Consider the following 16,381-nt stretch of genomic DNA (forward strand, 5'->3'; position numbering starts at 1 on the left):
GCCTGCCAAGCTCCTCTGTCCATGGGATTCTCCAGGCAAGAATACTGGAGTGGATTGCCATTCCCTTCTCCAGAGGATCTTCCCGACCCAGGGATCAAACCCTGGTCTCCTGCATGGCAGGCAGATTCTTTACCATCTGAACTACAGAGGCCACAACTTCTCATGGCATAATGTAGAGTCAAGAATCCAAAGGTTTAAGGAAGTAGAAATGTTGGAGTGATCTATAATGGCAATTTCCACACACAATCCCTCCACCACCACACCCCCAAGAGGGCCCAGCAGATATTTCTTCAGTGAAGCACCAACTTGCTTATTATATGGGCAAGAGGTCAGTAGTGTAGCCCTTTATTAGTCTGCCAGTCATAAAATTCACTGTGTTGCTACAATGTAAGAACTCCCTATTTTCTTTCTCCAGCCCCTTATTTATTTCCTTTATGGTGCTTACCACAAACTGCAAGTATTTGTCTTTTTTTGGTTTTATTATTTTTTCCTATTTTTTTTCTGTATCCTCCACTTACATATCATTCCACGAGCACAATGACCGCATATACCTTGTTCACTACTGTATCTTGACTGCCTAACATAGTACCTGGTACACAGGCATTCAATACAGATCTGCTGAAGGCATAAACAGAGTCAGTCCGTCTTTGCCAACATTAAATTCTGGTCCTTCCTTCTTCTGGAATACATACGTTCAGGAAAATATGATCCCCTCACAGATGATTTACATCTGAGTTGAAAACTTGTACAAACTTATAAATCTCCTCTGTGTATTTTATTTTTTCAGCCTAGAACAGATGACCTGGTTTGTTGATATCACCTCTCCCAGTAAATTTATATTATGCCCAGAAAAATATTTTTCAAAATTTTCAAGAACTAAACAAAAATTTTTTGCTCACAATAAAGGTCATTTCAGTGCCTTCACAATCTGTTTCTGCATGAAAAATGTTTGAACAGGATCCTGCCTTTTTCCAGAATCACATTTCTGCCCACAGTCAGGTGTCACCTCATATCACAAGTTAACAAAATTCTCAAATGCCATTAAAGTATATCTTCTGACTCATGGGGCAACTTTTGTACAGCCTGGAGCACTTGCTGTGAGTGTCATGAGGAAGCTTTTCTTGCTTCTGTGTCAAATAGAGGGTGGAGTCATTCATAGTATAGCATTTCAAAATTCAATGTTCCGTTTAATCAAAAGCTTCTATTTTCAGCCTGTGAACGTTTATTTCTAGCAACTACTAAGTGCTTTCACTAACAGGTTTACATACACTCCCCACAAACATACACACAATGTTTTATCACTGTAAGAGTTATTACACACAGTTAACTACAAGTGACTAAGTAAGAAGCAGCACTAAGATCCAGGCAGTATGTTGACATCACCTACTGCATGAAGTAAATACCTCCAGCTCCTTAGTGTCACAGGAGCATGCCTTAATTCCAATTCACACCTCAGCAAAACTGCAAGATTCTGTATGTCTTGGACCTTCAAGGTTGCATTTACACGGTTGAAACTTTGAAAGTTAAAATCCTTAAATACCAAAGACGTATTGGATATCTCACTTTTGCAAAGATCTGTGCCCTCAACAGGGCTTTAAAATTTTTTTAATATACTTTATATTACAAAGATCTGTTTTTCACCAAAAGTGTCTCAACGTGTAATTTGTCCAAAAGGACCAGCTATGGTCTGAGTAGAAATAATAACAAAATATACACCTCACAAGGTTGCTTGAAGGATCAAAGAGGATAATACATGTGAGAGAATAAATAAATAATAACATACTACATAAATGTTAGTAGTAGATAGCAATGTTAATAATAATATGGTATATACAAACTTACATAATGTTATATGTCAATTATACCTCAATAAAGCTGGGAAAACAGAAAAATACAGTAGAAATCTTTTCTCTTCTGAAAGAATTAGGGCAGTTTTTTAGCTGGATACTCAGAGAAGTCAGTTAAAGCAAGGAATTCTAGAAAATGATAAGCACACATAACCATTTTGACGGGTTCTAAATGTAAGTTATAAATTACTTACACCATGAGTAAGTACAATTCATTCACCAATTCTCTGTGTAGGGGACCAAGTCCTTATCTGAATTTAGATCTGCAGTCTGGAATTCCAGTCTTTCTTACATATACAACACCCCCACACCCAGAACGCATTATCTATAATTGCAGTTTCAGTTCTTAATGCAGCAAAAACTTCAACACATATGAAACAGTCCAAACCGTTTTTCCCCCAATAGTTTGCATTTTTCTTGTTTTCCCCTAAGTTAACAGGCAATTTCTAAAAGAACTTGCTTTTCTCACTTTTTTTCAGAGCATTCAACTTGGTTATCGTGCTCACCCTTTTACACTAGTAACTCATCAGTGTACAGAATGCTTAATAACAAATGCACCCGGCATAAGTCTAAAAACAAATAAAACTGACTGTTAACAGGTAAACCATTAGACCCATAGGAATAAAAGTACACAAGCATCATACTGAGAAGCCTACCAGCCACAAACAGCATATTAGGAAGATGAGTTAACACATTGTACCAAGGAAATGCACAGCATTGGTTTAACCATCTGGTTGGTTAACGAGATGTCAGATGAAAAGAGTTTTTGCCATATTATAATTCAGGTCTCAAGCACAGCTGTCTAAGAAAAAAGTCCAAAACAGTTTCTCTCTCACGTGTACATATGCTAGCCTTTTGCATTTTTCCTCAGTCGTACATGATATACATTGAAAGACAGTGAAGTCAGGGACCTCCTTGGTGGTCCAGTGGTTAAGACTCTGTACTTCCACTGCAGGGGGTGCAGGTTCCACCCCTGGTTGGGGAACTAAGACCCCACATGCCACATCGCATGGCCAGTAAATAAAGACATTGAAGTCAAAGAGCAAAAAAACAAAAATGTTAGAATAATTAAAAGGAGCAACAGAAAAAGAATGCTGATGTTTAAGGAGAACATAATCAGAGAATCTGATTCTTCACAAAAGAACTTAAATGAGTCAGTAAAATACACTTTAAGCAACTTATAATGGTACTACATTAATTTGAAAAAATTGATCCACCTTTGAAACACCCCATTAACAGCAAAAAAATAAAACAAAAAAAGAAGCTTTATGAACCATAAATAAATATGTTAATGCTAGATATCTGCTTGAAAACATTAAATTTAGGCTACCTGTACTCCTTTTGTGAAGGGTATATAAGGGGAAGGGTGATGTGAAGACTTACTTATCTCACTGGAAACCTGGTTCAGTTTGTCCTGTGATCTGCTGATAAGGACAATTTTCATTCCACACTTTGCTAACTGAAACAATAAAAGAAGACACTGAACAGCTGAATCACATCTGTGTGTTTCACTTTAAAATGTAAATTAGATATAGTCTCATTTTAAGAAAATCTGACCCACAGATAATTCAAGTTAAGAAACAAATACACCCCCGAGTGTAATGAATGGGCAAACCAAAATGAAGACTTTACAAAAAGATTCCCCAAAGAACTATCTTTCTCAGTCAAGCAGTGTATAAAAGTCAATGGGTTTTAGAAAAAGGAAGACTTTTATTTTGTACCTGTCCATACTTAATTTTTTTAATCATAAGTATCTATTACTTCTTTAATTTAAAAATTAGCTTTAAAAGTTTTTGTCTTAGACTGGGTAGATGAAGACTGTAGAACTGGCAAAGGAAACCACAGTTAAAATGTTGGGGATGCATAAAAATAGAATCAATTTTAAGGTTTTTATTTAAATACTATACTTTATGGACTACAAAGGCAAACTAAGACAGTTAATTGGATGACTTAATAAAGCATTTCCTGAGGAGTACCTTCCATGTACTTCCCCAGCGCTGTATAAGTACTGCACAAAATGAATAAGATTTTCAGGAACGTGGTTTCTACTCCCAGACACCCATAAATATAGGGGCAGAAGAAAAAACACTGATATACACAGAATTTTTAGTGAACTACTACAGACAGTATATAAATGAGAATAAATTATGTGCTTTGAACTATAAATGATTTAGTAAACTAATTTTCCAGTCCTAAATCCTAAAGTCAGCTTTTATTAAGTAAAAAAGTGGTATAGCAAATGAGAAGATATGGAACATTTTTTTACAAAAAATAATTAAGATTGGTTATAACTTGCTGAATTAATCTCTTATAAAAACACTATAAAAAAAACCCATGAATATATACGAGAGTTCTTTTTTTTTTTTAAATTAATGGAGAGAGGAAGAACAAGGAAAAGATCCTATCTATAGAAAAACGGCATCTAATATAATTGTAAAAGGAAAGATACCATTTAAAAATCACCATTTTAAAACTACCCTAGTGATAACTAGGCAAAAATCAGCAACAGATGCTGCGGTGGAAGATTGTTGAGAAATGAGGTATGCATACAAAGAATCATCCTACAGATTCCTCATTAATTACAAAGGGGGAAAAGGTACTTTTATAATAGAAAATTATGGTAGAGAGCATCTTAATACGTGATTTATCTCAACATAATCAATAAAGGAACGAATGGACTTCTTGTGGCTCCTGATAAGATAAACTCAAAAGAATACAGTACCACCTGTGTAACATTCCTGCTAAAAAATGTTTATCACCTGTGCAGCGTTTCTGCTAAAAAAATTTAACTTGAACCGCATCATGAGGAACTGAGCAACTGAGCACACACGTACACAATCACGAGGAAACAATCAGACAAATCCAACTGAGTAATCTACAAAACAACTGGCCTGGATTTTTTCCAAAATGCCACTGTTATAAAAGAAAAAAGGCAAAAAAGCTGGCGGGGGCGGGGAGGGGGCTGCGAGGAAGGGTGCTAGGGAGCTCTCCTTGTCAAGAAATATGACATCTAGATGCAACGCATAATCTTTAAATGGATTCTGGAATACAAAAAGCTCTATAAAAGACACTACTGGGATAACAGGGAAACTTGCATATGGAGTGTATATTGTACAGTAGTATGGTGTCAAGTTAAATTTCCTATCCCATGTGTGATCACTGGACTGTGGTTACAAGAGTGAACATTCTAGTTTTCAGAAGCTTCATGCTGAAATCTTTAAGGGTGAGTTGTTACAATGTCTGTAAGTCCCAAATGATCCCACCAAATTATAATGATAAAGTGAAACGGCAAAATGTTAACAACTGGTGAATCCTGATGAAAGGTGTACGAGTGCTTGCTATATTCTTCTTGAAACTTTTCTGTAGATTTTGCATTAAAAACAGAAGGCTGAGAAACCAAAGGATTTTTTTTAAAAAACACTTTTGAAAGGATAAATGAGAGAGTCAATGGATTGACCAGGATCTCCACCACAATCAGACAATATCTCAGGATATCGGTGCCTCTGTGGAACCAGGACTGCATGCCTTAACAGCATGGCCAATGCTTCTGGCCTGTATAGTTTTGTTCGAACTATTATGATGTCCTCCCCTTGGGTTACATTACAGACAACTGGAATCCTCTGAGGGTGTCTGTCAATATCTGCCAGTCACAGTTCTTCTTGTGAAAACGATACCATGGGCTAGTCTGCAGATTTAATCACTCTCTAATATTTTATCTACCTTTTGGAAAATAATCCAAAGCAATTAACTTTAAAGACTGAGAATGGTCCATAGTTACACAATATAAAATAAAATTACACTAAAATGTTCACAATTCCAACTAACCAGGACAAAACGTTTTACACACATTATGCCCCAAAAGTTGTTTTAAAGTTGTGTTTAAGCATAGTGTTGCTAACAAGGTGGAAACAAAGTACCTCTATTATATTGTATAATGCTCTATTGGTGCTTTTAACTTCAAAATCAAAATTACTGTAAGAGAGCATTCTATATTTGTTCTTATATTTTTATACCAAAAGAAGTCTTGAAAATTACTTACCTTTTCTGCATATGATTTTCCAATTCCATCAGTACTACCTGTGACAACTGAGAGAAGAAAAAAGTAACAGTTTAGTTTCAGAATCACGATGTAAAACTGATCATAGTTAAGACCCACCAATTAGACACAAAAGGGCCTGTGTAATATAGCTGACCCTTGAACCACATGGCTTTGAACACCAAGGGTCCATGTACATGCGAATTTTTTCCAGTAAATACATAGTACAGTACTACACGATCCAAGGTTGGTTGAATCCACAGATATGAAACCTCAGAAGCAAAATTTCAAGATACTGAGAGCCAACTGTCAGGTTATACTTTGATTTTGAACTGCATGGAGGGTCCGTGACCCTAACCGACCGTGCTGCTGACAGGTCAACTATACTTTTGATGTAAAAGATGGAGCAGTTACCAGTGGTTCAATATTAGGAATGAATACCCAGCACAAAGCAAAAATAAAAAAACTGCACTTCCAAGGGCTGACAAGGATGTAAAGCAACTACAACTCTCATACAATGCGGTGGCACTATAAATTGACACAATCATTTTGGAAAAATGACTTTGCATTACGTCCAGAAATAAATGTGCCTACCTATGACCTAACAATTTCCAAGAGGTAATAAAAACATCATGTCTATCAAAACAATGTCCATGGTAGCTTTATTGATGCACAGTTGTGCAAATATTAAACTACAAGAGAATGAGTAAGTAAATTAAGGTATATTTACACAACAGAATACTAAATAGCAATTTTTTAATAAAAGAACTATTAATACATGCAAAAGATGAACAGATCTCTCAGACATTGCTGCTGGTGCTGCTGCTAAGTCGCTTCAGTCATGTCTGACTCTGTGCGACCCCATAGACGGCGGCCCACCAGGTTCCCCCATCCCTGGGATTCTCCAGGCAAGAACACTGGAGGGGGTTGCCATTTCCTTCTCCAATGCATGAAAGGGAAACGTGAAAGTGAAGTCGCTCAGTCGTGTCCGACTCTTCGCGACCCCATGCTCTGCAGCCTACCAGGCTCCTCTGCCCATGGGATTTTCCAGGCAAGAGTACTGGAGTAGGGTGCCATTGCCTTCTCCATCTCAGACATTATATTGAGCCAAAAAATCCTGAAATAAAAGTGTACAAGCTGTTTTGATTCCATTTATCCAATTCCAAAAAGGGAAAAACTAATCTATAATGATAGAAGTTAGAATACTGGCTACTCCTGGGTAATGGGGTAGATGACAGGGAAAAGGCATTAAGGGAATCTTCAGGATGTAGGAAATATTCTATATCTTGATGTGTATGTGTGTATGTAAAAATGCATGGAGCTGTACAATTAAGTACACATTCTGCCTATTATCGGAGAAGGCAATGGCACCCTACTCCTGTACTCTTTAAAGCTCTAAAACCTTATGTAGCATAAACATTTGAAAATGATAACGGTTCAGACCACACCATGGTATCTTACCTCTAAAATACTGGAATCACGTTTATTAACAAATTCATAGCATGGTTGTGAGTAGCATCCCGAAATGGGATTCCCTATGGCTCAGACGGTAAAGAACCTGCCTGCAGTGCAGGAGATCTGGGTCTTAATCCCTGGGTCAGGAAGATCCCCTGGAGAAGGGAATGGTTACCCACTCCAGTATTTTTGCCTGAAGAATTCCATGGACAGAGGAGCCTGGTGGTCTACAGTCCACAGGGTCACAAAGAGTTGGACATGACTGAGCAACTAACACTTTCCCTACTTTTACTATTCAGAAATATGGCAAACATATCTAAATTCTTCCTAGTCATATCTTTCATAATCATATATGAAATAATAAAACAGGTTATGAAATCATATCTATGTCTGTCTCCATCTCTGTCTCTCCCCCTCTATCAGCTCTCTGCTTAACCGCTCAGTCATGTCCAACCCTTTGTGACTCCATGGACTGTAGCCCACCAGGCTCCTCCATCCATGGAATTCTCCAGGCAAGAGTACTGGAGTGGGTTGCCATTTTCTATCTACTCTATCAGCTTCTGTTTTTCTCCCTCTGCCTCCCTCCTTCTCCCCTCCCTGGCATCTGTTGAATATATTAGATCATACATTTAACTTAAGGACTTCCCTGGTGGCTCAGGCAGTAAAGCGTCTGTCTACAAAAGGGAGACCTGGGTTCGATCCCTGGGTCGGGAAGATTTCCCTGGAGAAGGAAATGGCAATCCACTCCAGTACTACTGCCTGGAAAATCCCATGGACAGAGGAGCCTGGTAGGCTACAGTCCATGGGGTCACAAAGAGTCGGACACGACTGAGCAACTTCACTTCAACTTAACCAGCCTTTCACTGGCTGATTGCATCCTCCTGATGTCATTTAACATGTTCATCTGTCCACTAATAGTTAGGTGATCAAATGCAGGTTTAATTTTTTGGGTAAGAATACTTTATAAGCAATAGTACATACTTCTATCAGGAGGCACATATTTGCTAATTTTGCTTTTTGTTACATAAGCAGCCAATGATGTTCACCACTGAGATACATTATTTAATTAGACTGCAAAATGGTGATACTTCCATAAGCCTCTTATCCTTCTCCATCAGAGGGCAGACAGAATGAAAACCACAATCACAGAAAACTAAACGAACTGATCACATGGACCACAGTCTTTTCTAACTCAATGAAACTACAAGCCAGGCCATGTAGGGCCACCCAAGACGGATGGGTCATGGTGGACAGCTCTGACAATATGTGGTCCACTGAAAAAGGGAATGGCAAACCATTTCAGTAGCCTTGCCTTGAGAATGCTATGAACAGTATGAAAAGGCAAAAGATAGGACAGTGAAAGATGAGCTCCCCAGGTTGGTAGGTGCCCAATATGCTACTGGAGATCAGTAGAGAAATAACTCCAGAAAGAATGAAGAGATGGAGCCAAAGCAAAAACAACACCCAGTTGTGGATGTGACTGGTGATGGAAGTAAAGTCTGATGCTGTAAAGAGCAATACTGCATAGGAACCTAGATTGCTAGGTCCATGAATCAAGGCAAATTGAAAGTGGTCAAACAGGATATGGCAAGAGTGAATACTGACATTTTAGGAATCAGTGAACTAAAATGGACCGGAATGGGTGAATTTAACTCTGATGATCATTATATCTATTACTGTGGGCAAGAATTCCCTAGAAGAAATGGAATAACTATCATAATCAACAAAAGAGTCCATAATGCAGTACTTGGATATGATCTCAAAAATGACAGAATGATCTCTATTCATTTCCAAGGCAAACCATTCAATATCACAGTAATCCAAGTCTATGCCCTGACCAATAATGCTAAAGAAGCTGAAGTTGAACGGTTGTATGAAGACCTATAAAACTTTCTAGAAATAACACCCAAAAAAGATGTCCTTTTCATTACAAGGGACTGGAATGAAAAAGTAGGAAGTCAGGAGGTACCTAGAGTAACAGGCAACTTTGGCCTTGGAGTATGAAACGAAGCAGGGCAAAGGCTAACAGAGTTTTGTCAGAGAGTGTGCTGGTAATAGCAAATACCCTTTTCCAACATAAGAGAAGACTCTATACATGGACATGACCAGATGGTCAATACTGAAACCAGATTGATTATATTCTTTGCAGCCAAACATGGAGAAGCTCTATACAGCCAGCAAAAACAAGACCAGGAGCTGACTATGGCTCAGATCATGGACTCCTTATTGCCAAATTCAGACTTAAATTGAAGAAAGTAGGGAAAACCACCAGGTATGACCTAAATCAAATCCCTTATGACTACACAGTGGATGTGAGAAATAGATTCAAGGAATTAGATCTGATAGAGTGCTGGAAGAACTATGGACAGAGGTTTGTGACATTGTAAAGGAGGCAGTGATCAAGACCATCCTCCAGAAAAAGAAATGCAGAAAGGCAAAACGGTTGTCTGAGGAGGCCTTACAAACAGCTGAGAAAAGAAGAGAAGCTAAAGGCAAAGGAGAAAAGAAAGATATACCCATTTGAATGCAGACCTCCAAAGAACAGCAAGGAGAGATAAGAAAGCCTTCCTCAGTGATCAGTGCAAAGAAATAGAGGAAAACAACAGAATGGGAAAGACTAGAGAGATCTCTTCAAGAAAAGTAGAGATACCAAGGGAATATTTCATGCAAAGATGGGCTCAATAAAGGACAGAAATGGTATGGACCTAACAGAAGCAGAAGATATTAAGAAGAGGTGGCAAGAATACACAGAAGAACTCTAGAAAAAAGATCATGACCCAGATAACCACGACGGTGTGATCACGCACCTAGAGCCAGACAATCCTGGAATGACATCCTGGGCCTTAGAAAGCATCACTACGAACAAAGCTAGTGGAGGTGATGGAATTCCAGTTGAGCAATTTCAAATCCTGAAAGATGATGCTGTGAAAGTGCTGCACTCAATATGCCAGCAAATTTGGAAAACTCAGCAGTGGCCACAGGACTGGAAAAAGTCAGTTTTCATTCCAATCACAAAGAAAGGCAATGCCAAAGAATGCTCAAACTACCACACAATTGCACTCATCTCACACACCAGTAAAGTAATGCTCAAAATTCTCCAAGCTAGGCTTCAGCAATACATGAATCGGGAAATTCCAGATGTTCAAGCTGGATTTAGAAAAGGCAGAGGAACCAGAGATCAAATTGCCAACATCTGCTGGATCATGGAAAAAGCAAGAGAGTTCCAGAAAAGCATCTATCTCTGCTTTATTGACTATGCCAAAGCCTTTGACTGTGTGGATCACAATAAACTGTGGAAAATTCTTCAAGAGATGGGAATACCAGACCACCTGACCTGTCTCCTGAGAAATCTATGCAGGTCAAGAACCAACAGTTAGAACTGGACATGGAACAACAGACTGTTTCCAAATAGGAAAAGGAGTACATCAAGGCTGTATATTGTCACCCTGCTTATTTAACTTACATGCAGAGTACATCATGAGAGATGCTGGGCTGGATGAAGCACAAGCTGGAATCAAGACTGCCAGAAGAAATATCAATAAACCTCAGATATGCAGACGACACCACCCTTATGGCAGAAAGCGAAGAAGAATTAAAGAGCCTCTAGATGAAAGTGAAAAAGGAGAGTGAAAAAGTTGGCTTAAAACTCAACATTCAGCAAACTAAGATCATGTCATCCAGTCCCATCACTTCATGGCAAATAGATGGGCAAACAATGGAAACAGTGACAGACTTTATTTTGGGGGGCTCCAAAATCACTGCAGATGGTGACTGCAGCCATGAAATTAAAAGATGCTTACTCCTTGGAAGAAAAGCCATGACCAACTTAGACAGCATATTAAAAAACAGAGACATTACTTTGCCAACAAAGGTCCATCTAGTCAAAGCTATGGTTTTTCCAGTAATCGTGTATGGATGTGAGAGTTGAACCGTAAAGAAAGCTGAGTGCTGAAGAATTAATGCTTTTGAGCTATACTGTTAGAGAAGACTTGAGAGTCCCTTGGACTGCAAGGAGATCAAACCAGTCAAACCTAAAGGAAATCAGTCCATGAATATTAACTGGAAGGACTGATGCTGAAGCTGAAACTCTAATACTTTGGCCACCTGATATTAAGAACTGACTTGAAAAGACCCTGATGCTGGGAAAGATTGAAGACAGGAGGAGAAGGGGACAAAGAGGATGAAATGGTTGGATGGCAACACCGACTTGATGGATGTGAGTTTGAGTAAGGTTCAGGCGTTGGACAGGGAAGCCTGGTGTGCTGCAGTCCATGGGGTTGCAAAGAGTCAGTCACGACTTAGCAACTGAACTGAACTCAACTGATACTTGAATTCTGTCATCCCATTTTAACTTATTAGCTGGAATATTTTCATAGAGAAACAACTCCTTATCAGTTATTTGATTACAAATGATACAGAGTTTGCACAGAAGCACGAGATAAATGTTGGATTTTTTTCCTTTACTTACCAGTTTTCAAAATAAATTGGTTCTCTGATACCTCTTCAAAGGTAACTCATGTGTTTTTATGATTGTGATTTTGCTTACAAGAAACATTATTAACTCATGCTTTTAAACATCTGTAGTGGAATCCACCTATAGGAAATTAAGTATCACATGAAAGTTCCTCCAACCTCATTAGCAACTCTGTTGCACATTTCTGTAACTTTTCATCTTCTGAGTATTTTGGAAGTATGGGGACCCAAATTTTACACTGTATTCCTGTCACTGATGCACTAATGTTTCACACAAGAAGGATAAACATTTTCTAATTGTTTCCAATTCCCTCCTTTTCCTGTTCTCTGTGATAAACTTTCCTGCTCTCTCCCAGATGTCCAGAACCTCATCTCCATGCCTCTTTCTTCATAGCTTGTTCAGACTCCACCAACCAACTCCACTGTTCAGATCAGTTCAAACAAACCCTTTCTCTCTTCCACATCTTTGCATGCACTTCTCTTGCAGCACTTACCACTCTCGACTTGGAAATGCGTTTCCTCACACGTCTTAATTCTCCTGCTGGATTCTAGGCTCCTTGCTGTGTGAGGTGCACAAGGTGGGTGCTCAGTAGACATGTGCTGAATGCGCAAGTGATGCTCACAGGTAGCTGCTCTTACAAACTACAAAACAAGGCTTAGACGATTTCCCTGAGAACCTGCTTTCTCAAAGTTCTTCATGATACAAGTATAATACCTTATACTCTCCTAATCTGTCTGCCACTCAACCTGTCTACTCACAGAGCCTTCGGTACCTAGATTATTCTATTTATGCTCAACAATTGTGGAGCAAGCAAATCCTAGATGTGATTACAGCACTGAATCATTGGCAACATCAGACTTTCTCAGATTAGGTGTTTTTAAGTCCCTTAATATGAAAAACTCAAAAAATAAAAGACAATAAATTCACCACAACTAATGCATCTAGAATTTCTGGCTGTAATATACAAATTTCAAAAGAATACAGGTGACTCTGGTGTGTCTGTGTGTGTGAACTGTGAACTCCAGGCTGACCTCAACCAGCATACATTCAGGTAAATCATTTCAGTCGTGCCCAACTCTTTGTGACCCCATGGACTGCAGCCCACCAGACTCCTCTGTCCATGGAATTCTGCAGGCAAGAATACTGGAACGGGTTGACATTCCCTTCTCCATGGGATCTTCCCAACCCAGGGATCAAACCCATGTCTCTTAAGTCTCCTGCACCGACAGGCAGGTTCTTTACCACTAGCACGACCTGGGAAGCCCTCAACCAGCATACCACACTTTAAACACAGTCCTGCCAAGCCTAGAATATGCCAGGATAGAGATTATAAAATTTGTCTGATGGGTATCAACACTTCATCAGACTCTCCAGTTTCTGGAGTTTGTAGTGGGCACTGGGCACCGTTAAGAGTACCAAACCATCCAGGACAGGGGTCTTCAGCCAGTTCTCTCACGAGTAGTGTCATCTGCTCTCAGCGCACAAGAGAGCACTCCCAGGCATGGTCCTCAGTCAAAGGCGGCTGCCTTGCCCAAGCTTACAGCCCTCCCCTGGGTAATACGTGCCTGATTTTAACCCGTTCACACAAGGTCCAGCTCCCTGACCTCACTTAGGGATCTCTGATGGGCCATGGGCTCATGGGGCCATCCCATGGGATCTAGTGTGACTCCAGCATCAGTTTGACTTCTCCCTCTGCCCTACCCTGCTTCCTTTGCTTACTCACTTTTAGGTACCATTTCTAAAAACATCCCCCTACATACCTCCCCTATACACACATCACAAATGTCCAAGTCTATTTCCTGATGGACTACTGAGAGCCTACAAGTCACGCTCCCTTTTTTTAAAAGTGATTTTACTTAAATCTAAGAAATACATAACTTAGCTTGAAAAAGGTTTTAGACCTTAGCTTTTGAACTTAGCTTCAAGAGGTTTTAGACCAAAAAACAAACAAACAAACAAACAAAAAAATGGGATATTATCTGTATCCTTCTGCACCTTCCTACTCTATCCCCAGAAACAACAATTTTCACTGCTTTTAATTGCATCTCCTTGTCTTTATATGTTCTAAAGCCTGTTATACTCTAATTCCCTGATTCATTTATTTTTATATTACTTAACTCATTAGGGTTGAAGAGAATCTCCACCCCCTTAAATTTCCCCATCCTTCCAATGAAGTTATGTCACAAGATTCTGCCAACGGTTAGTCATTACGTTATTATAATACTGTAACTCAATTCTGATATTAACCCAGGGTGCGTACAGATCCTACAGGTTAAAGACAGCGAAACTGCCCACGCGGTAGGCACCAGCCACAAGTTCAGGCGGCCTTAGGCCACCCACACTTGTGACTAGTTGGTTACAAGGTTCAGGTTCTCACAGTTTCTCAGGTTCAAGAATTCACTAGAATGACTCACAGAACTCAGGATAACTTAGACAATTCATGATTACAGCTTTATAATGAAGGATACAAATCAGGACCAACCAAGTGAACAGCCACAGAGGGCAAACTGTAGGGGGGTTCCCCTGTGTAGAGGTTCCAGAACCTCTCTGAATAAGGGGAGGTCACTCCTCCAGCCCCGCCCCAGAATATCAGTGTGTTCACTCACTAGGAACAGCAAGATGATTTTTGCAAGAAGGGCTTAATGTTACTTAAATCATCATTTTACACAGCAGCATTGCCTCTGGGACTTTTACACAAGGCAGCTGCTTTTGGTAGATGAAGGAAATCAAGCCCTACTGCACAGACTTTTAGAAATATTGATATATTTTCAAAAGCAAGTAAAATAGCCGATGTACTAGCTTGTGATCCAGAAGTCACTTCAGTCGTGTCCAGCTCTTTTTGACCCTATGGACTGTAGTCCGCCAGTCCCTCTGTCCATGGGAGTATCCAGGCAATAACACTGGAGTGTGAGCCACTGTTTCCTTCTGGGTCACATTTCCTTCTCCAAGTGTGATCCAGTATAAATGGAGAATAAATCCACAGGAGTGGTTACTTTTTCTTGAGGAGAGCAGAGCATCATGGGAATACAGAGTTCTCACTGGGTTTCATTACAAAGGTGTGGTTGATTGAATCATTGGCCACGGGCTGAACTCAGACTCGAACCTCCTCATCCCTCCATAGAGGCTGGAAGGTTCAGCTGGATCCCACTCAAGGTTGGTGTTTCCAGCAGGACCAGCCCCCATCTCAAAGCTCTCCATAGGCTCCCACCATGAGGGATCTCACTAGCATACGTTATCAGAGCCCACCATGAATAACAAAGACACCCCTATCACTTAGGAAACTCCAAGGATTTAGATACTCCCTCCCAGAGAGCAGGAACAAAGTCTGTCAAATCCTTTATTATTCAACAATTACTGTGGCTAGAAAAATATATCATCCACTAGTGAACCAAACTGCATAGCAGAATTACATTTTCTTTCCTAATCAGTGTTTTAAGTGCTGCACTCAATATGCCAGCACATTTGGAGAACTCAGCAGTGGCCACAGGACTGGAAAAGGGCAGTTTTCATTCCAATCCCAAAGAAAGGCAATGCCAAAGAATGCTCAAACTACCACACAATTGCACTCATCTCACATGCTAGCAAAGTAATGCTCAAAATTCTCCAAGCCAGGCTTCAGCAATATGTGAACCGTGAACTTCCTGATGTTCAAGCTGGTTTTAGAAAAGGCAGAGGAACCAGAGATCAAATTGCCAACATCTGCTGGATCATGGAAAAAGCAAGAGAGTTCCAGAAAAGCATCTATCTCTGCTTTATTGACTATGCCAAAGCCTTTGACTGTGTGGATCACAATAAACTGTGGAAAATTCTTCAAGAGATGGGAATACCAGAACACCTGATCTGCCTCCTGAGAAATCTGTATGCAGGTCAGGAAGCAACAGTTAGAACTGGACATGGAACAACAGACTGGTTCCAAATAGGAAAAGGAGTACGTCAAGGCTGTATATTGTCACCCTGTTTATTTAACTTCTATGCAGAGTACATCATGAGAAACGCTGGACTGGAAGAAACACAAGCTGCAATCAAGATTGCCGGGAGAAATATCAATAACCTCAGATATGCAGATGACACCACCCTTATGGCAGAAAGTGAAGAGGAACTAAAAAGCCTCTTGATGAAAGTGAAAGTGGAGTGAAAAAGTTGGCTTAAAGCTCAACATTCAGAAAACGAAGATCATGGCATCCGGTCCCATCACTTCATGGCAAATAGATGGGGAAACAGTGGAAACAGTGTCAGACTTTATTTTGGGGGGCTCCAAAATCACTGCAGATGGTGACTGCAGCCATGAAATTAAAAGACGCTTAGTCCTTGGAAGGAAAGTTATGACCAACCTAGATAGCATATTCAAAAGCAGAGACATTACTTTGCCAACAAAGGTTCGTCTAGTCAAGGCTATGGTTTTTCCTGTGGCATGTATGGATGTGAGAATTGGACTGTGAAGAAGGCTGAGCACCAAAGAATTGATGCTTTTGAACTGTGGTGTTGGAGAAGACTCTTGAGAGTCCCTTGGACTGCAAGGAGATCCAACCAGTCCATTCTGAAGGAGATCAGCCCTGGGATTTCTTTGGA

At 39.9% G+C, this 16,381-nt stretch overlaps 1 protein-coding gene across 1 annotated transcript in view; it reads right to left on the bottom strand.

Annotated features, from left to right (window-relative positions):
* Nucleotides 1-16,381, bottom strand: part of HSD17B12 (hydroxysteroid 17-beta dehydrogenase 12) — a 177,392-nt gene that overhangs the window by 101,492 nt on the left and 59,519 nt on the right. Inside the window, exons 2-3 of the mRNA XM_005905133.2 lie at nucleotides 5,887-5,933; nucleotides 3,231-3,306 (exon numbers count right to left, since the gene is read on the bottom strand). Coding sequence (XP_005905195.1) covers nucleotides 3,231-3,306; nucleotides 5,887-5,933 — 123 coding nt within the window. The remainder of the gene's footprint in view (nucleotides 1-3,230; nucleotides 3,307-5,886; nucleotides 5,934-16,381) is intronic.

This window comes from Bos mutus, chromosome 15 (genome assembly GCF_027580195.1).
Source record: "Bos mutus isolate GX-2022 chromosome 15, NWIPB_WYAK_1.1, whole genome shotgun sequence".
NCBI lineage: Eukaryota > Metazoa > Chordata > Mammalia > Artiodactyla > Bovidae > Bos > Bos mutus.